The sequence below is a fragment of the Pogonomyrmex barbatus genome, unplaced genomic scaffold, assembly GCF_055798465.1.
Source record: "Pogonomyrmex barbatus isolate J1 unplaced genomic scaffold, ASM5579846v1 scaffold13, whole genome shotgun sequence".
In the NCBI taxonomy this organism is placed as follows: Eukaryota; Metazoa; Arthropoda; class Insecta; order Hymenoptera; family Formicidae; genus Pogonomyrmex; species Pogonomyrmex barbatus.
In genome coordinates, this window is record NW_028297109.1 from 3,252,426 (window position 1) to 3,275,204 (window position 22,779).

The window sequence follows — 22,779 nt, forward strand, 5'->3', positions numbered from 1 at the left end:
AGAAACAGAGAGAGAGAGAGAGAGAGAGAGAGAGAGAGAGAGAGAGAGAAAGGAGAAACAGCGCGCACACCCCGCCTATGTGGCGCTTAATGACCGGGAGCGCGAAGTGCAGTCAGCCGCCGTAAATTATCCGTTCGGTCGAAGGCGAGTCTAAAACGCGGATCCAATAGACGAGAGCGGAATCGAGCGACGAAGCGCGGCCGACATTACATTGGTCGGCTGCCAGAGCTGGAGAGAGCCGGCGAGTTCATCCGACATTAGTTACGTCAGCCGCGCGCCACATCGAGCGCGGCGCGGCGATGGTTCATCAGGATGAAGTAACCGAATTCTCGTTGACACGTGCATCGGTACAGCGTACGTAGAGTGGAGCAGCAGGCCAAATGGACCATCGGCAGCGAATAACTCGATTTGCTCTGTCTACGCGTACTCCACTCGACTGTCCGAAGGGTAGGTAGATAGAAAGTGATCAGACCAGAGAAGGATAAAACGAGATGATACGAGAGAGTGAAAGGAAGGTATAGGAGACGAGTAGTTAGATAGTGAGGAAAGAAAGAAGCGACGGAAGGAAGGAAGGAAGGAAGCGAGTTATCGAGACAGTAGTGTCACCATAGTCGTACAGAGATGCCCAGTCGTCGAGCAAACTAGAGGGCCAGTCTCAGAGCCAAAGAGGTTCAGTCAGCCAGCCAGCCAACCAACCAACCAACCAACCAACCAACCAACCAACCAACCAACCAACCAGCCAGACAGCCAGCCAGCCTGCCTGCCTGCCAGCCAGCGAACGTACGTACGTACGAGCGAGCGAGCGAGCGAGCGAGCGGACGAGCAAGCGAACTAGCAAGTTCTTGTTTTATTCAGTCGGGATCATAAATTACGAATTTAAACACACAATGAAAGACGCTTAACAAGAAGCTAACGCGAGATTGAGAGGCCCCGCCCGGAACACCTCTCCTTCCGGTGGAAAACCACCAGGCCGACCAATCCGACGGCGGTACCGCCCCCGGGCACTTAAACGACCCACGGACGGCACGCCAATCGACTCGCGTCGAGGGCCGACCCAGCTCTCCCTCCGCCGCGGCGGTTTCCGGAACGCGCGCGCGAGGACGAGGGCAAGGACGAAGGCACGGGAGAGAGACTCGATCTCCCGCCGGAGAGAGAGCGTGCGCCCGATGCACCCTGCCCGCACACCATTTGGCGACGCGGCGAGTCACTCGGCGAGGATCCCGTACCGTCGCGGCACGGACGACGATGACGACTTCCTGGTCGCGCGTGTCGATCGCCCGTCAATGACCAGTTCAAATCGAAACGATCCGTGACTGATCGTTTTCCGATCGTTCGTTCTCCATGTCATCGCGTGGGACCGGCGGCGAACCGGCGGCTGCTCACGGTGTACGGTGACTACTTGTCCACTCATCGATCGCCCACTCGCAGAACCATGGCGATCAGCGATTGATCTGGGGGAGATACCGGTGGAACGGAAGAAACGAAAACGGAAAAGGGTAAAGTGACAGAATTCGTTCGCACCATTCGAGAACAGTGCCATTCGCGGTCGTGGTCGCGTTCGCGGTGAGTGTCCTGTGTCGTCGGTGGTTCGACGTCGACGTTGTTTAAGCGCACAGTGAGACGATCGTCACCGCGTGGTGTACATTTAACAGCCGAACAGCCGAACATCGCCACGGGACTTCCTCCCCGGCACGGCGGGTGGTCCTCGGAAATCCCTCCGCGAGGAGGACTCCGCGGCTCCGAAGCGGCCGCACGCCTCATCCAACGCGCAGCTAAGCACCGGTTAAGATTTTTCGCTCACTACCGAACTATGCGTGGTGCGAGATGGTGTGTTCTCTGACCAGCGGCAAGGCCTGCGCCGACACCGGAGACCCGTGCCCGGATCCGCCATCGCGCTCCACGCCGGAGGGCGGCGGACTCGAGATCGCCGAGAACATGTCATCGTCGCTCAGCGACGCGCACCGACGCAACAACAACCACCATCTGGACCAGGGCGACCGCAGCTCATCCGCGGGTTCCTCGCTGGGCTCGTGCTCGCCACCGCCCGCCTCGAGCCATTCGCCGCCACCCCCGCGGCCGCCCTGGCTTCACGACTTCCACGCGGCGGCCGCGCCCCATGTTTTGCAGTTTCTCAATCTAAGCGCCGCCGGGGGTGGCATGCTCGGTAGCCAACCGCTGGCAGCGCTGCACTCTATGGCGGAGAGGAGTCACCAGCATCAACAGCAACAGCAGCAACAGCAGCAGCAGCACCAACAACAGCAGCAGCAACAGCAGCAGCAGCAACAACAGTCGCACCAACAGCAACATCATCCGCCGCATCAGCAGCAACAGGGCGGCATCCAGTTGCCGCGTATCACGATGCCGCCGTTATCCACCATCACGCAGGGCCAATCGTCGCCCACCGGCAGCGGCAAGCACAGCCCGGCGACCTCCATCACCTCCGTTGGCAGCAATCCGCACGGCATCGACACGATACTCTCGAGACCGACGGCGACGGTCCATCCCCAGGCGACGGTACCGCCGTCGCACGCGACCCTGCCACCGACCCCGCATCCCCAGCACATGGCCGCACCGCGGTACGCCATGCACGCCGGCTTCACGGCGTCTTCGGGTGCGTATTCTCGCCTTTCTAAATTCAATCATTTGAATATGAGTGATACGATTATGTATCAAGGATTGCTCATTTGAACGATCCGTGTCCTTCCGGCCAGACGGACACTGTTATGGAGAAAAAGAATCTGAACATTTGCATTTTAAGCATTTGAAGCTTTTGAAGAAGTTTTCTTGAAAAAAGATGTGAGAAACTTTCGTCTTTCCATCGGAATGCTTAAGATATTTAAAACGCGAGTTAGAATTGTATTCCTCCCTTCTCTTCTATCCATTATGTCTTGAATATTCGATATCACTTGCAGATGGATTTTTTTGGAGTTAATTAAATTACGAAAAGATAAATACAAAGATATAAACTATAAAGATAAATGTAATATTTGTAATTCTAATTGCATTTGTTCCATTTGTTATGTTTATTCTATCTGTTATAAAATGATATATTAGACAGTTAGAAATCCTATGTGAAGAGCCAATACATAATGGTCATGTTCTTTTTATCATAAATCATATTATATATTTTTTTTTTTAAATATAAACATTCGAGCTAAACTTAGCTCGGTTTTTAGCAACAGTTTAATTTTGTAATACGTAAAAAAGCCAGCGATCGAGATGGAAATATTTAAAAATATTTAAAAATATTTTTACAAACGTGGAACGGAGATAAATGTCAAGGGTTATTGATGCTTGTAGATATTAGTAACAATGATAACAATTCGGTAGCCATTCGCGCGTTTGCGATAGAAAATCGGGGGAAACCGCTGTTCTCCACGCACAAATCGTCGCGTGCTGCGATAGCATGCGTGTAATGCGGGACGGATTGAACGCATTAATCGTAGAATTACCAAGGGCGGTCGATCGAACAAGCGCGGGCCAGACGAAAGCGCGACTAGGAGTTACGAATCTATTACGAAACTATCTGTGCATTCGATACGATCGGCCGGCGTATAATTCACGGATTTACATAGTCGGAGTCTGATTTTCCACTTTGATTCGCGCGAATCACTATCGCCCGTTTTAACTCATTCTAGCCTAACGGAGAGATAAAATCCCGAGCGTGGATTTTGACATATCGGCGAGACGAATAAAACTCGCACGGTGAAATCTCACGTAAATAAAGAAAAACACGAGAACGGAAATAGAAATTGAGAAATAAATTATAATGGAAATGCTCTGAAATGATGCGATGATCTCACGAACAAAGACATAATTTACATCGAAATTTCTCACGGAAAAGTTGAGAACACATTACATGAAGAGTTCATAAAGAAGAATCTCGTTCTTTGTGAAATACATTTTTTTGACGTAAATGCACGAGCTTTCAATTCACTTTTTACAATGTCACTTCCTTGTGTTTTGTTGTTGGCGGTCTGCGCCATCAAGACCTCGTTTGTGATGTTGCAAATGCATAACTTTTCCATCGGGTGGCGCGCGACAAAGCAGAAGGCGTTTGTCATCGCCTTGAAAGTTTGTGAAAAGATGTCAAGAGCGTATTCGTGCAACATTTAACTTCGAGTATACATTAAGCTAAATATGATGCAGAACACATTTCTATTATTATTTGACACTAAATTATTTGGCGTTAACAATGACATTCGCGTCCACAAAAATGTATAACACGATTCAACAGAATTTATATCTCGAATCAATAAAATTATCAAGTACTCATCAAGATGTATCAAATCATTCTTTAATAAATTATGGTAATTCGTTGATCTTTATAATTGGTAACTTATTTATCTTAGAATGGGAATTATATAAATTTATAAAAATCACATTTTGAATGAAAATTTTTTCCGCATTTCTTTTTACGCGTCACTTTTCATTCTTCGACTGTCAGATATATATTCAAACATCAATTTCAGAATTATCGGGGGGTCGATGTTACAAGGGAGGGAAGATAGGGTCGTATTATGAAGTTGCTCACAAATAACGTGTCGTACAATATCACGGTGATATCAGAGACGTGGATTTAATTCATAAACGCCGGTATCACAGTGTACAATCTATAATCTGTTAAAATGATTTTATTGCGCGTCTTTTATCTAAATAGAATGTCACCTAAATATAACCGATCAAAATGGAGTACTTGAAAATGTAACATTCGCATAATTAATAAATATTATATTAAAAACTTTTCAAATAAATAATACAAACATACTAATATCACAGAAACATTTTATAATGTTACAATATTTATATTTTATTTTGTACTCAAATATTTTATAAAAATAAAACTTTGCCTAATCTTAAACGAATAACGAGAATAAAAATAACGGTTCGTATTCTGAAATAATTATTGCAAGATTGATTAAACGTCGGCATTACATTATTTCATTCATTGTTTCGGTCAAGTAACCAACAGAACAATCTGTATACTGTACTGGCAAATGGCAATTAATTAAAGGCAAAAGTGCGAATAAGAATTGCAGCATGAGTTTGATTGAAATATTGACCGGAAGGGGCAACGGACGCGGAACGGCGGCTCTAAAATTTATGCTTACCGAATTACCTGCTCTCCCCCGGTACATTAACGAGCGACGCAAACGAGGGACGTTACTTAACATTCATGACATTAAATTTCTAAATGATTTGCTCCCGACAGAGCGCGATTATATTTCGTAATAACGAATCGCTAAACAGCGTGCGCTAATATATCCGCGATTTATACGTTCCGCATGTCGAAATGTGCTAATCGAGGCATCGCGAGCTCGATTTTATCGCGTGATAATACGATATATGCGCACATAATGTAACGAGGAGGATAACGCACGATAACTTCCGCGAAATTTTATACTAGCCTCAGATTAAGAAAGATTCTCTGCGAACAATTCTCGTTCAACTTTTATCTTCTATTTGTAATTTCTCTCCATTTTTATATGTTAAACGTCGATTTTTCTGTCATAACGATATTGACAATGATTTGATGGAAAGCTTAATGAAATTTAAGTAAATAAAGAAGAAATTGAAGAACTATTTTCATTTCCTTTTAACAATGTATCTTTAAATCAACATTTTTGATATTTTTAATTATTTTGTTCTTGTTGCAATTTTTGCTGATAAAATTTCAGTCTTTTTATCAATGTGCGATTTTTAGAAAGCTGAGTCGCATCTCAAGATGCATTTTACTGATTATTGCGAGAAAGTGAGAAAAGAATTAGGAAAAAATGTAGGAACCGCGGATGGTTGTGTTTACAATCGAATGCGAATTATTTGATAGCCAAATAGGGCGACCAAATACGAGCGGAAGTTAGGATATTGCGGGTTAACCAACTGACGACCATGCTCAATACGCGGCTTGGTGGCGAATTCAGATTTCCGCGAGAGGATGCATGAGCCCTTGGTCCACTCGCGGCGAAACAAACAAAAAGAATGCGTTAAACTACAATGTTGAAACGTTGCCGAACGCAAAACGACAATGATAAAAAAATAACGATATGGGAGAATGCGTATATATTTAATGCTGCGTGCTATAGATCTGGCACAAGAGTAACATTTGAAAAATAAAAACAAGATCAAATCGCGCTAAAGCTCGCCGCAAATATATCGTTCATTACTCCATCCTCGTAGAAAGAAAACTAAAAAAAGAAAAAGAAACGGGAATCATATCGGGATGCGACGCGGCGCGCGAGCAATTCAATTTTGGAAAGTTACGCCGCAAAAATATCGCAGTTACGTTCTTGCGTCGTTCTTCGTGACGAATTACATCCCGCGGAATTTTTGCGACGTCGATGAAACCGCGGAATTATTATCGTCGCTGCCTCGGCAACGCCCCTCTCAGAATTGTTATTCTACGCGTTTTACACGACCTGTCTGATCGATTTCGGGGGAAGAGATAACACGATGGATCTGACGTCACCGCCATATATCGCGGAAATTAGGATCGGACATTTGTGGCGGAAACCGGCACTTGTGCCAAAAGCAGGGTGACAGTTTCTACAAGTATACATCCCGAAAGCAACGCCCATCGGAGTCGAATATCATGAGGCGGGTATGTTTATCCTGAAAGCAGATATCCACATCATCCTAGAAAAGAAACTGCCCGAGACACGCCATGTGCCTCCTCTCTCACGTGTGTCTTTCATCTTTTTATTGCCTGTAATAGAAAGCTCGGAAAATATTGTGTGACATCTGCTCTGGTTTCTATATCATAAATTACGGTGTTTTCGTCCCCCTTTTTAAAGCTCACACGCTCGCGAAATCTTGAAGCCTTCCTCGCATCTCTCGCGGCAATAAGGCATTTTCTCTTTTTTTATACGGCGATACAGGACTATGTGATTCACGGAAAATCCGAAAATTCCTGCGCAATCTAGTTGCCGTCGGTAACTGCATTAAGAGGCGCCCCTAATGTCCCATGTCGCTTGCAATAAACGCAGCTACCTACCTGGAATAAATTCAAGAACGACTAATGAACACGGGAATCGATAGAGAAGCGAGACATTTCTTAAATACATTTACTTGTTGTTGAAATGGGAAAATCGCAGAACCTGCTTTCGCAGGATTATATTTATATTAAAAAATTAGCACCGCCGAATAATCCAACAATGAAATTGCGTCATACGCACTTCTTCAAAATAAAAATCTTTTACACATTAATATCTCGACGTCTCGGCATCTCTTTGAATATTTTGCAAAAGTGCTTTGAAATTAAAATGTTGAGTATTTTGAAATGGCGATACGCGCGTATGTATATTCGCGTGTATAAAATGCGCGTTATAACGAACGCAACACGCAAAATTTCGGCACGGCGAAATAAAATAGTCATATATATCGTTATTGTGTAATCTTGTCAAGTACATTTGCGATATTTACCTGTCAAATCGGCGCGACGTACACGCCCAGGTGTTCTGGTGCATGTGCGCGTTACAATGGCGCGCATCGAAACTACCGGCCGTAATTCGCGTAATCGTATACGGTTTCAATAACGGTTTAATGGGTAACCGACTTCATTGTCGTATTAGACAGATTACGTCGATTACAAATACGACGAGCAGCGGCGGCTCGTATTTACGACGCGAATTCGGTGGCGTGCGAGTTCCGCTTTGTTAGAATTATAAACAACTACCGAATGTATGCGTTTGCCTACATTTATATATATATATATATATATATATATATATATATATATATATATATACGGTTTATATACATGTACGGTGTACATATTCCCGTATAAATTTCGTCCGTTAAAATACATCGTTTTATTCATATCAATAACGCTCCGGCGATTTGAACGTCGCTACATCGCCCGCGATTTGATTCAGCTAATTGAAATAAAATAATTTAACAAACACGGATCATTATCTCAAAGATCGTTAATTCGCTCATATTATTTCTAAAATTAAGAACCTACCTATTTCGTTCACGTCATTATAATGAATGCAATTCGCGAACGTAACTCGCGCGTGTTACAAAACATAAATATATATATAAAAAAAAAAAAGTAAATTTAATTAAGCTGTTATTGTCAGGTGAGTATCACCCATTTCCAAAGATTAAATCTCGCTGCAAAAATACCGAATTGTAATCGCGTGACAAAGAGCGCGGAGAATTACTCTTCTTTTTCACGTCGCCGCTATGACTATCATCATCGCGATTATGCGATTCGCAACGCGCACCGCTAATTGACATCTGATACCGATCGATCTCTCGCGCGCGTACGCTTTACACCGATGGTCATTAATTAAATCCTCCCCGGACGCGCGCGCGAAACCGCCGCTCGCCGCTGTATAAATGACAAAAAGCCCATCAAAATGTGCGGTATTAAACAATAAATATTTCGTCCGCTTACTCGCCCGTCGACGTCACGTATCTTATTCACCGTAACAGTGCGTCGAATATTTATTTTATTAAGCTTATGATTTTCCCGATTGCTACATATATACAGAGTATCCCGACATATAATACAGAATATTTTAAAATAAAAACATCGATGCGTCAACAGTTTTTCTAAGCATAAAGATTCTCGTGAATTAAATCTCGTAATTACAAACGAACAGAGAGAGAGAGAGAGAGAGAGAGAGAGAGAGAGAGAGAGAGAGGCAGACTTTATTCTTGATTTCGAGTTACTCTCGTTTTTCAGAATTTCAACTTGACATTTAATTCCGTCACATCCAGTTTGGTATTATACGCGAAGGATAGCTGCGAAGGATGATAGCCCATCTAAGACTTCTTTTAAAGATTGACTGTCAAAATATCTATAATTAAGATTACGATTGAGGATATTCAAGCGTTTTTTAAATGTTTTTAATTGCTGGATTCACGGCGATATACGTGTCCTCAAACGAGGTGTCGTAAAAATGCGTGCCGGGGGTCCGTTTTGAGAATCGAGAAGGATAACCATCACGTTTTCACTCCTTTCCCTCGCCGGGCCCCCGGCCACGTGGGCCCGCGGACAAAGAGGATAATCGCGGGTATTTTTGTTGATGAGCGTGCGCAGGTTGGCCCCGTTTATGATCCCATAAATTCCATCTGATTTCGACGTAACAGACAAAAGGCGCGGCGATCGGATAGTCGTATCGCGCGTATCGCGCCATTTTTCTTCTCGTTCCCGTCGTCGACGGTAAAATGGAAATAAGGCTTTATTGTTCGAACGGACAAGCGTAGACGGCCGAGAGAAACACGCACCCGAAACGAATTAAACGCGCCCACGCAAACCGGGAGCCAACACTCTCAATCGCGATTATGGCTAATTTCTGAATGCGGTCGAGGGTGTCGCCGATCGTTGGATGAATACCAGGATTTTCTTTAGTGAGCAACGTCATCCCTTAAATGTCTCCGATAAAAATGTTTTTATACGACCAATTAAGTGTGGATATAAATTAAATAAAGGTATGCCACTAGATTCTCTATTCTGAGAGATCGATATCGTCCTGTATTAAATTCACGAAAAAGCAATTTTCAGTAAGAATTTCTTTTTTACTACGATGGTGTAAACGTTAAAGCAGTGCGCTTTCATATTTTATTTTCTTACATATTTTAATGATTGTAATTATTTTGTATGCTCAACATAAACAATAAAGAGTACAAGAGTACAAATAAAATTAAACTTACAATTATGAATTCAAAATTACGAATTTTTTTAATTAATAGGAATTAAATTTAAATAAAATGAAAAAAAAACATTACAGTATTTATCAAAATTAATTAATTAGAATTTTAATTATATACATATAAGAAGAAATAATTATTTTTTAGAGAGACAGAGAGAGAGAGAGAGAGAGAGAGAATATATACCATAAAAATTTCCGAAAATATTCATAAATGCACATAATCCTTATATCTTTTTCACAAAGAAGATAAGATAATAATAAGTCTTAGAAATGCGAACGATAATAATTCCGCCGTGTCTTTTATTCGATTCGCGCGTTTCGATCGGTCAGAGTGATCAGTTTAATCTCCCTTAAGCCGCGCAAAAAGTCCGTCGGATCCCGAAGACCGATATATTTACGGATCCGATTTCTCAGCTGCCGTTCCCTCGCATAGAGCCCGGCTTAAGTCGACTAATTTCTCGCGTTCGAGAGATCGGATCATTAAGGTTCTCGCATAGCGAGAGTTGCCGAGGAACCTCTCTCGAGGTTGCGAATGGAATTGGCGTCATGTGCGCGTGTGTACGAGTCGCCGATAATCTCGACTAAAACACCAGATTCGATAGATATGAATCTCGAGCTAAAGCCAGCCCGGATCCCAAATAGAAGAGACAAAAATACCTTCGAATCTCCTAATTTTTTCATATCGATTTCGTCTGTGTAATCGTCTCTCTTCTGCTACTTCCATCATTCGAATTACATCATTCAAACCGTATACAATGCAAACTATCACGTCGCTCTTCATCATCGTTAAAAGACCAAAATCAATTTACAAAAGTCGGAAGTAAAATTGTGAACTAACTTTGACGATACGATAACGGCTGCTTTCTCAGTTTGACTCGGTTTAATTATTTGATGGGGAAAGGGTCGGGGAGGGAAAAAAGGGCGAGATTGAAATCTGTCGTGAGGTCGCGCGGCTTATAAAATTGCGGCATTTAAATTCCGCTTGCATATTCCGCGCGGATGCGAGTTGTATGAAAATTGCGTATGATAAAAATGTAAAATGAATCGCGTAGATGTGGAAACGAGCGGGGAAAAGCTGAAGCTTAATAAAGCGGTTCACGGTGGAGAAATAGAACGACTTGGCCGATATCGATCCGAGGAAGCTGTTTTACTCGGTCAGTAAACGCGCGCCCGTTCCACATCTCGCCGTTGCATTTTACGGCTTCCTTCGATTATTACTTCAATATGCGCTGCTATCTAAATTATCGTAAATCCAATATCGTTATCTACACGGACGGACCAAAACATATGTTATGTCCGCTGCGTTTAATCCCAGTATCAGTTAAATATACATCAACCTCGTTATTAATATCGCGAATGGTCATTAATGTCAGACGCAATATGCTCTTTTCCAATAAAAAAAAGTTGCAAATGGAAAAACACATATGATTGCATTGTATATTTTCCGCATGTTGGGACTTCTTAAAAGATTAAAACGCAATATATCATTTTTTTTTTAATATGTAATTCTAATTTACAGTTTGTGAAGGAATTATTAGTGTTCTTTGTTATTTACGAGGATGAAAAATTAAGGAAAATGTGCGATTACGCTGATTTGGAATAATCGGAGACTTAAGTGAAATTCATACGGAATATGTAAGTGTTCATTTGTATATCTCCCTAGGTATTGGTCAATTTCAACAAAGAGCGGAACCACGGCACACTGCTGTCTACTGGCCGGGTCTTCAGGGACTAGTCAGCGATCCTCTCGCATGGCGGGCAAGATTACACACATGTAAGTCCAATATCTCTCACGTACTACATCTCTTACACATACAAACTCATATAATATTATATAGAGAGAGGATACTGGTCTGAATATTCACATATTTACAATGCCGAGCACGATTCATCGTATGTTGAACGTACTGCACAGAGAGAATTCCACCAATGTTGCTGCAACATTGTTGAAATTTTCTATACGGACATTTAACATTAAATGTAATAAAAGTGAAACTTATTAATCATTAAGGTTTAAGGTCATTTATTAATCATTTAAGGTAATTTTGCTAATTGGAATAAGATGCTCAATTATACCTAATTAAACTTTATCTTTAACGCGCACTTTTTCTCTTCTCTACTTCTCATTTTTTTTTTTATCTAGACGAGCGTTTCTTTGGCTACAGAGGGATGTATTATTATTATTTCTAAATACGCGCATTGTCGTCGTATGTCTCGTTCGTTTGCGGATGTTTCGTTACCTTTCCCCGGGCATCGTCGTGGCGGGTTTGACAGCTGCTCGTGTTTGCTTTCGCGGCAGGAAAATCACAGGGCCGAAGTGAAGAAACACGTGCTGCTGAATGTGTCTCCGTTTGTAACGGCATGCCCGGAAAGTCGTTTGAAGCGATTCTCCCGGTGTGGGTCGCTTACGGGAAGAATTTAAAAAATGCGTGGAAACGATCGTCGCGCGCGGAGAATGCGGGAAAGGAAGTCATGGCGCAAGGGGTCCACGATCACGAGAGAGAGAGAGAGAGAGAGAGAGAGAGAGAGAGAGAGAGAGAGAGAGAGAGAGAGAACGAGGGGATCTCTAATCTTGAATGGAGATACATAAATGAAGAACTTGATCGCTTGAAAAGATGCACCTCTACCAATAGTTCTTACGCCGTACGTTATTTTATTTGTCTTTTTTAAATATTTTTCCTCGAATCATTAAAAATTAAGTCCTCTTTAAGTCCTCCTTCATTGTATTTAGAAAGTACTAAAATAAATTTATGTTATGACTAACGAAATAATTATAGAAGATGAGAATATAAAATCTTATATACACTGAGAAAGACAAATAAATATACTTGTCCGTTCTGTTATATTTAATGTGTATCTGTAAAAATGTGTGGAATACATCATATTTATAGACATCACATAATGATTATTAATTTATAAAAGTGCAATATAGAATTATGTAGAATATCGAGAAAAAAATTCTACGAGTTAGCTAAACAAAATTGTGCTATGCACATCGCAAGGACTATCGGACGTTGAATATAAAATTAATTTGAATTATCGAGTTTACAGTTCCATCGATATAATGCAACGCATACTAATTACTAATTGAATTGCAAATATTCGTGTAATCTATTACTTCCCAATTTACACTAATATACATCATCTTTTACATGCAATGTTATGGCAAAGAAATGGACGCGCGAGTAGATAAATGAGATGAGGTTTCTCAATGCAAAATTTTTAATTGATTGAGAAGTATAATTCACTTCCAAAGCTAATTCCAGATTAGTTATTGAATTAACATCAGAGACATGTATACATACGAGTGCTCTTGACTTTAAGCCAAATAGAAAATAATATTATGCAAAATAGTGTTATGCAAATCATTAATCCGAACGTAATAATTGTCCAGAATAATTTACTTGGCTTATATGTAAATCATATTAAAATAGATTTATTAAATAAGCGCTATCCGACTCGATTGTTTCCCCATGTAAATCTCTCAATAAAATGTTGAAAATTCCGAGTTAGGCATTTGGCCATTCATATCTAGGCTACGCGAGATCTATCAGCCATCGCTTACGCGTAGACACCGGCAGTGCCAATCGTAGCAGGTCGATTCTGATCGTTATCAAGTGCCGACACACTCCCTTCGCACTCCCTCGGGCACTTGAACGGTTCACGCTCAATTAGCTAGCAGGATCCCCCCCCCCCCGACATATATACATTTTCGATGGTGGTACGGCATGTATACACCCTCATCCTTACGAAAAGACGATTAAGGACACCGCAGAGAGAGAAAGAGAGAGAGAGAGAGAGAGAGAGAGAGAGAGAAGCAGACAAATAGAAAAAAAATCACAAACAAAATGTAGGAACACGTGACGTCTCGTCTCGACGTTCCCCTTTCGGAGAGTCGGACGACGGAGACGAAAGACAGAAGAAAGACGGCACGATACATCAACTCCCTACGGGAGACAGCACATGTGCCGCGGCCGTATCGCGACGTAAGAAGGGCGTGTGGAATGCGGGCGTGGACACACCGTGCCCGGGGGCACGTGTGTGTTTCGAGCGAGCTTGCCACAGCGTGTCGTCGAAGAGAAAGAGAAAGAGCGTGAGCGTGTATGTGTCGTACGAATCGTGGGGGGGGGCGAATAAGAGGGTGGTAGCGGTAGTCCGCTGCGGCGTCGGATCCGGAATATCATCATATTCAATATCAACCCTGCCCCCAACCTCCGGGAGCGACCACCGCCGGCCGTCGGCCGCCCCATCTCCGTCATCCCCCGTCACTCCCCTTCTTCCACCTCCCCCGCGCGCTACGTTTTCCGCACTCGCGCGAATAACTCCGGCAATATTTTAACTGCGGCATCGGGGCATCCGCGCCTGCCTTTTCTACCGCCCCTGGTACACGTTGCGGTGAATTCCTCCTCGCTCCCGTCGAATTCTCTCCTCCCGTGGGGCGGCGGAGGAGAGGAGACAGGGGGACCAACGCGCACCCCGCTTCGTATGGAACGTAAGAGTTACACCGGCTACCCGGTATATTTTATATTCCGGGGCGAAACGTTGATCGGCTCATGGCCCTCGCGAGGCATCGCGAACGATCGTCGCGGGAACCGTCGTCTATTTATGCCTCCGCACCATATATATCGGGGTACAACTATACTCGAGATAAGCTAGAGTCCGGTACCAACTACCGTCCTCCTCGTCCTCGTCACCCTTTATTTCTCTGTCGCACCGACGGCGAAGGATAATAATGATAATCGCGATACGATATCTGTTCGAGACTTGTATCGCGATAATTAAGAACATGATCTTCAAATTGATTAAAGCATTTGTACAAGAATTGACAAGAATCAAAACAATGGAAAATCTCAATTTCTAAAAATTTTTCTAAAAAGAATAACATTTGCAAAAACATTGTTTCTCTGCCGAAAAAGAATTTTTAGATTGATAGTTTTAAATATTTAAATTTTTTGAAATTTCAAATAGAAAAATTTTAATCTTCTATAATTCTGTTTAATATTTTCAATATTTCAAAGCTTTATTATAATATTTTGTATTTTTAATATCACAAAATTTTTAACGAGCGATATAAAATCTTTCTTTTAATAGCCTCTGTTAATATTAATAAAGACGAGTTATTAAAATTTTTAATAACTCGCGTTAATATTAATTTACAATCGATGCACGAGATTCCCCGCATAAAATCCTCTCGTAACTTTGATTTCGCTCCAATATGGCGTGAAATTCTATCCTATCCTATGTATAAAACACAAAGTTCTCGTGAAAATGAGAGGGCATCTATTCATCCGCACATTCTTCCTTTCATTCCCATTCCCATAAAGAGAACATCGGCGGATATCGTCCACCTTATTTCTGTTTAGACATCCATGGTGTACACTGTTATTTCTGCCACTCCTTCCTGTATTTTCCTTCTCATTTCTCCACACTTTTTTCCACGCCGTCACCGCTCGCTTTTTTCCGTAATTCTACTTTTTTCCCTCGCGTTCACTGGCCCTGTCTCTTCTCGCTTTCCTCATCGGGTGGGCTTTATGGACATGAAATTTACCCGGGTAAGCGTCACGTAAGCGAACCCGGTAATGAAAACGTCGCTGACGCGATGGGATTCCGGTAGCGGTCTACGTCGGCCGATGTATATTGTTATTACTCCATGGATATATCCATGGAGAGCGAATCGCCCCAGCAGGGAGAAACAGACCGCGGTCTACTAGCTTCCAATAACTTCGCAAGTGTGTTTCACGAGATGTAGTCTCGGCGTAGGAATCAAAAACAACCTATCCAATAAATGCTGAATTTCAAAAAAATTTATATTGTTTCCGAAAAATGTTTATACACAAAATTATTATACGTATATATAAAAATTAAATAATTAGAATATTTCAGATTGCGCAAAAAAGTATTATACTATGATATCATTTTTAATTTTTTATTATTGTACAATTTTCTGTTAGTTTTTGATATTATTTATGTGGAAGGGCAAATGTAATTTTGTTTGCAATATTTTCTTTCTTGTTACTCTCGAGATTGAAATCCTTCGATCCGCGCCGGTATCTTCGTTAATGGATCTCGCGTGATGGGGTAGCCTCGTTAGCTTGAATTAACTAAGCATCCATTTACTTTTGGTGACAACACACTTTGCACACTCGATAAAGCATTTCTCTCGAACGTCAGTCGACTCGATGCGCGCCGTTATTACTCACGTCGTCGATGGAGCGAGCAGCCCCTTCAAGAGCGCCCGATCATGCTTTCTAGAAGTCGAGTGATATCCGATTCAATTACGTCGAAGTGACGGACCATCGCCCTGCGTCATCCCTGACTTTTTATTCCGACAAAAGCATCGCTACACTCACTTGAATATAATTATTATTGATAGAGAACAAGTGACGCATACATGGCGTCGAGACGTTTTGCTACAGAAATTTATTTTCTTAATACCGTATTTTAATATACAAATATATATTATATTGTTCCGAAATTTAACAAAAATAAAACAAAAAAAATTTTTATTATACGTTTGTTAATCTATCTATCGCTATTTCTGGATCAATCCTTTATAGAGCGTAAAGCAAACTAGTTGCGTTAAATTAAATAGAAATTTCTAATGTAACTTGATATCGGTGCAGTTATAAAGTTCCTTTTTCCAGTAGCCGCAAGCGCTTAAACAAGAATAAATTTTGATATTGCTAAAAAAGAACAAGACTATCCCTATCAATCTCCTCTCTCCGCCCCTTCTCCCTCTCCCTGTTCTCTCTCTCTCTCTCTCTCTCTCTCTCTCTCTCTCTCTCTCTCTCTCTCTCTCTCTCCCCCTCTCCATTCGAATCGCAACGCATCTTTACCACGAATGATTTGTTTCGCCCCGAACTCTCGGGTGGATAAAACGATCCGTGGACACCGCGTGCGCGCAGGGGGGGGGGTCGCTCATCCCCGTATAAATCGAGCAATCGAGCGCGTCGAGCCTCGCGCGCCGGACTTCCGTTCCGCCGATAACGAATATTACGAATGGTCGGACGGTGTCTCGTTTTTGATCGTTCCTCTTTTTTGAAACGCCGCTCGCGCCGCCCGCGGCGCCGATACGGTCACCTGCCGCTGATTTACATCGACACGATGCGGGCGGACGCATCAATTTGCCGTGCCGATACTTCTACGTCTAATCGGACATCGGAACGTTATCCGCGCGGCGGCGAGGCCGCGCGCCCGACGGGCGGCTGCGTGTGGAGGCGGTATCGATATATACGCATTATCCGGAGCGATTTCGCTCGCATACACCGCTCCTCCGACTGTCCCGCGTCACTCGTTCCCTCTAAATCGGCTGATTAAATTATGGTCCTACCCCCTTTCCGCCCCTCCTCCATCATGCCGTGGCACGCTACAAAGATTAATCCGGAATCCGTTGGCGTAGCGGAGGAGGATGACACCTCGACAAACCTGGCTACAAACAAATAGTGGCTGGAAACAAATAGTTCTTTGATCGGACGTAATGCGACGTAAACGACTCGACGACTGGACTCGTCAACTTTTTAGAGATTTTGTTTGTGTTGTGAAACAAGATCGATGCGATCGGAATGCAAGAATTTTCACGGCTCGGAAACGTTCGTTCATTTATTGTATTAACTAGCTCTTTTTGCGGGGAAAACTCACGCAAAACGCCGGACGGATTCAATTGGAATTGGACGACACGGTCGATAGATGGGTTAAAACTTTATACCATAGGTCCGAATTCCCATGTGAAAAAAATATTTTGTGGAAAGAGTCGAGCAATAAATCGTCGGAATGACCGAACGGACACAGCCGGATATCCGGTTTGTTTAAAAAAAAATCAAGAAAGTACTTTAATTAAAAAGCTTTCGCGGATGGAAATGCAATATTTTTTTCTTTATATATTGCTTAGCTTTATTTTATATATTTTGCAAATTATATTATGATATAATCGTTCGATCTCGCTTGTTAAAAATTCCTATATGGTAACACAAAAATATCCAAATATCACAATCGCATGTATCACCGATTATTTATTCAACCTTAATTTCAACTTTAATAAAAACACTTGGCAAGTTCCTCCGCGAGAAACTGAATTTAATTAAAATACGAATTTAATTGTTACGTTCAATCGAGCGTTCGATTATTTTTCATGAGTTTCCTGACAAATTGCGCTATCACCGATGACACTGATAACACTTTATCTCGAGGCAAGTCCGAAATTATACCGCGAAAGAAATCCCGCGGCGCGCCGTATGCGGCGCATACAAATTTTGATAAAAACACGGACTTATCGGGTTTTACGGAGGTGGCCGCGGAGATATGCGCGGCGGCTTAGTAGGACGAATGGGGGGATATCCAACGACGGAAAACGTACACCACCCCCCCGTCGCCGCCATCGAAGGCACCGGGGTTGGAGTGCGGTAAGCAGCTCATTAGAACCCTCCCCGCCGACCGGCCATTATTGCCTCGTTCCGTATTCCGTTACAAATTGCTTTATTAAATTAAAGTCCCACAACCCACACTGTACCGCGTCATGACGACCCTGCGCGTCGACCCTTCCTTCCACTCTCCTCCTCCAAGTCCCTTTCGCTTTTCGCCCCCTTGTATATACGCGCCCACATGCCACATCGGACTGCGTGCAGCCCCCCCCTCGGCCTCCGAGAAAGTCGACCCCCTCTACTACTGTCCCTCTCGATTACCCTCGAAAATTTTCTCGAGCCTCTTCTTCCTGATCTAATTAAGACTCGACCGACTAAGAGTGGCCGAGATTGAAAATAATTAGCCATCGCGAATAAGATAAGTTCAATGTCTAAATATTTTTTGCGAGCTAATGCGGACGATCAATAATAAATATCGATTAAAAGTTTAAAATAATATAAATGCTAAAAAGACAGTTTTGAATGAATTGACGAAAAAAATAGTTCAGAATGTTGATGGTTAATTATTTAAAATGTTTTGTAATTATGAATGTAAGAATACAGTAGAAGAAGTAGGAAAAAGTAAAAGTTTTATAGAAAAATTAATGTCACAGTCGCGAGTCCAATGAAAGAGAGAAATATTAAATGGTTGCGGCAATAATTACCAACATTATAAGGACTGTAATTAATTCCCGGAATTAATTTCGAATTGCGGTTAAAATGAAATACTTCTTACGGTTATAACACGGAAGCTAATTATGCTCCAAGATATATCGCGGACATATTTTTCCTACGTAAAACAAATGGGGGTAAGTGTGTATATGGGGCAAGTGCATATAATAGCATTGCGCCTCCCTAATAAATTTCATTGCGCTGTATAATTAGCATACTAGCAACACAACGAAATTAAATTTATTAAGAAAATACAAACATATTATTTTGCTTCATATGTACTTATTCTTGTACAATTCAGAGGATTGATGTTAGCCTAACGATATAAAATATAGCGATATTCTCTATGATCTGTCACGACAGAAAGTCACAGATGGGACTTACAGTTTCCCCTTTTCATTCTAGTGAGTCGGAAAAGAGATCACGAGGGGCCTGATAGAATACCCGTATGACGGCACACACAATTGGACATACGCAGTTGCTTGAAAACGCAATGAAAGTTTACAGTCAACTCGTTGCTGAACGGCTGAACGCCATCGGTCGATACGATATCAAAATTCCGCTGTAGTTTTTTTGAGCGACGGTCGAAAAATGTCAACGCTAGTTGCTTATTTTCGTTTCACCCATATCGAGAATTGACGTTGAATAAAAAAGTCATACACGTTTGTACGAAGTAATTCAGCAGAGAATCGCGATATTTAGAAACTTTAAAAAAAAGGCCAAAGAAATAAAATAAATTTCTCAATTTGCAAAATACAGTTGTATCTTTAAAGTAACCATTAAACCGAAATATATTATCCTCTTAATCTCAACTCTCTCGCTTTGGGTGCTATGTATTAGGCTGAAATTAAACAAAGTGACGCCCCGTGCTATTGGCCAAAGCTAATTACTCCAAACGGATATTCGGGAACCACTCATCGGATGACGTGAATGTTGCAGTGTCGCAACAGCTGGGCTGTCAGCAAGCGATGACGGGCACGGGCGGTGGAGCCGGAGAACACGAGGGTGGCAAGAAGAAGCACACGAGACCCACATTTAGTGGACAGCAGATCTTCGCCCTGGAGAAGACCTTCGAGCAGACCAAATACCTAGCCGGCCCGGAGCGCGCCAAATTAGCGTACGCCCTCGGAATGTCGGAATCCCAAGTCAAGGTAACATCTCGCTCACTGTATGTTTGACAATTAACGCGAGTGACGTGTCCGTTCGATCGGTCTCTTATTATTTAACGAGCGTCACTAAGAGGGAGAAGATAATAATCCTTTATCACCGGAAATAAAGATATCTTAGATTTTAAATAGTTGGTTACGTAGAGGATAGATTCGATAACTTGACAAGAGGTATTTCGCAAGAGGGATGGGCTAACATAATAGACGGAGTTTTGCGTGATTCACGTCGCGAATATCCCGACACTCGTCAAAATCATATCGAAGGTATCCCTTCGTGAAAAAGGAAGGTGAAGAGACATTTGTCTTCGAGTTTGCCGCTGACACCGGGAGATCGATCAAAGCATCGCCCCGGCGCGGGAAACGCAAATCCGCGCGCTGCGAGTAATCCGTGACCGAAAAATCTCCCTCGAAAAAAGAAATCCGTCGCGACCGCCCGTCGGCGCCCAGAAGGGAGGGATGGGGGCCCCTCACGATGGTCCCCGCAAAAAGTGGCTCGCTCGCGTGGAGGCGCGATTTTAAAAAACGTCCTGCTCGTTGCCCGGCTTACTCCATCAACGCGTCCCGCCCGCGGGAGGGTACAAGGGGATGAGAGAAAGGGGGATGAACGGAGGAGGTGGAAAGGGAGGGCATCTAACGAGGTAGCCGGTAAAAAAGTTCGAAGGATAAAAGAAGGTGACAAAACAGCCGGAGACGTGTCAAGCTTTGCGGCACCTGCGTCATCCTCGGCGTCGCTCTCTCGCGGACGCCGGCGGTCTTGTTACCCTCTCACCAGAAGAAGGGAGGAGAACGGGGAACACCGAGTGAGACACGAGTGAAACTCTCGGGTGAAGCCGCGGTGACGGTGAGCGAAAGGATAAAGAGAGAGGAGAGTTATCTTTCTCCTTTCGTCCTTTGTGAGAGCTTTTACACCCCTCTTCTTCTTCCCCAAACATCTCTCTGGCCCCTCGCAAGCTCCTCCACCTCTTCGCCTTCCTTCGGCGTTCCGCTCCGAGTCGAAGCCTTCCTCTCACCCTTCATCTCTCTTTTCCTCCTCTTCTCCTCTTCCCTCGCCATCTTCGATCCTCTGATAGAGAGAGAGAGAGAGAGAGAGAGAGAGAGAGAGAGCGCCAGCTTCCCATTTGGAAACCCTCAACCCCTGCTGCAGGGCAGGATTCTCCCTTTCTCTCCCTCTCTATCTATCTATCCCTCGCGGACTCGGGCGTCGATGTAGCGCTGTCATTGGCTCGTTCTACGCCGCCATATTTACATTTTTATTGAAAGCTACAAGTCTGTGTCGGTGAGTGATGGCGAAGGGGAAGCGAGAGTGCGAGCGTGGCGCCCCCTGAAGCCCACGGGGGTTGGGATGGCTAGAGGGTGGATGAGGGACGCGACACGGAGGGTGGACGGAGAGGAGTTGCGCGGAGCGAGAGCGCGAGCGAAGGGACGCGTCGCGGGGGTGAGGAGGGTTAGCATTCAATTACCTCGGATTTCCTCGGGAAGAGGCGATTCACCTCCGCATATATGCCATCTTCGAGGACGAGATTGCGAGACTCCGGATCTCGGAGTGCCGGCGCGTTTTTCGAAATATTACGACAATATATACCCGCGTACTCTTTTGCGCGACCGGCTGACTGGGAAAAAAGATCGGGAGGAAGGGAGGGCTTGTTTACATCAACACCCTCGATGAATCCTGCGTTATCTCTGCGGTATCGTGCAATTTCCTTTAGTTTCTCAGGGGGTGAAGAGTGATTGTGAAACTATTTGCGATAACACATATGTATTCATGTAGAAGAAAAAAAATGATGTCGGATTATAATTTACTCCTTTGTATATCCAATAGTTTTATCACTATACGAAAGATGGCGGTTAAAACGTTGAAATTTCTTAAAAGATATGAGATCGTCTATTAATAGAATTGATTCCGAAAGTTTTGCCATATAAAAAAAAGGGAGGAAAAAGCTCCTATGCAAGAAACATTTCAATAAATCTGTCGTTATCCTAAATTAAAGAAATTATGCAACTGCACTCACGCAGCGCGGCATTCCGACTACGCATATGGATGTTTTATTTGAGAGTGATATCTTATAATTGGATACACGAGAGAGGATGTACAGAACGATGCGGTCGATGCGAGCGGAATACCAACGATAGATCGATACCGCTCCCTCGCGGTTTCGGGTAATACCGGATCATTACATACTGGACCTATCACTTTTTTCAATATTGGAAAGGGATTTACGCGGTACGAAGGGATTTGGCAGCGCTGCCCGATGAAGATTTATATCGGCCCGCCATTTCACAATACCAGATTTATAACTTTTTCATTATCGAAACGTATACCTTACCGACGCCCGCGTCCGTATGGAAGCGCGAGAGCGGTTCTTTCTTTTTTTTTTTTTTTTTTGTTCCGCCTAATAGCGCGACGGCGGATTTCGGGAGATGTAATCCCCGGAATACATTTTACCACCGATGGTTCTCGGGGTTATATCCGTCAGGCTGTACAAATTGCCCGCACGTTAATATATTCGATCAACCGAACGTCGTTGCTCGAATGTGACTCCCATATCCTTCTCGCGGAACGACACGGGAAAGGAGCTTCTCTCCGTAATGCGCGCGGTCGGTGTTCGCATAAATTCTTGCGATGAAATATTTGCCGGTGATGTATATGCGTAATCTGAGCTAATAAATGATACAAGTGTTTCGTAGCTTGCACGTGACATATATGTAACGTTGAATTTAAAATCACTAAAAATCTCTGTAAAGCCCCTTCTCCATTATTATTTCACGGCAAAGCCTTCGATAGATTTAAAACATTGTAGATTATATTACTTAATTAATAAATCAACTAATGTAATTTCCAACAAAAAAATATTAATTTTCTCTTCAAAACTATTTATTTCTTCTAAA

The 22,779-nt window shown here is 43.1% G+C and overlaps 1 protein-coding gene across 1 annotated transcript in view; it reads left to right on the forward strand.

Moving 5' to 3' along the window:
• The first annotated feature begins 667 nt into the window (after window positions 1-667).
• The window catches only part of HGTX (HGTX homeodomain transcription factor), a 37,963-nt gene continuing 15,851 nt past the window's right edge, over window positions 668-22,779 (forward strand). The window contains exons 1-3 of the mRNA XM_089072118.1: window positions 668-2,611; window positions 11,323-11,433; window positions 19,667-19,878. Coding sequence (XP_088928244.1) covers window positions 1,825-2,611; window positions 11,323-11,433; window positions 19,667-19,878 — 1,110 coding nt within the window. The 5' untranslated portion in view covers window positions 668-1,824. The remainder of the gene's footprint in view (window positions 2,612-11,322; window positions 11,434-19,666; window positions 19,879-22,779) is intronic.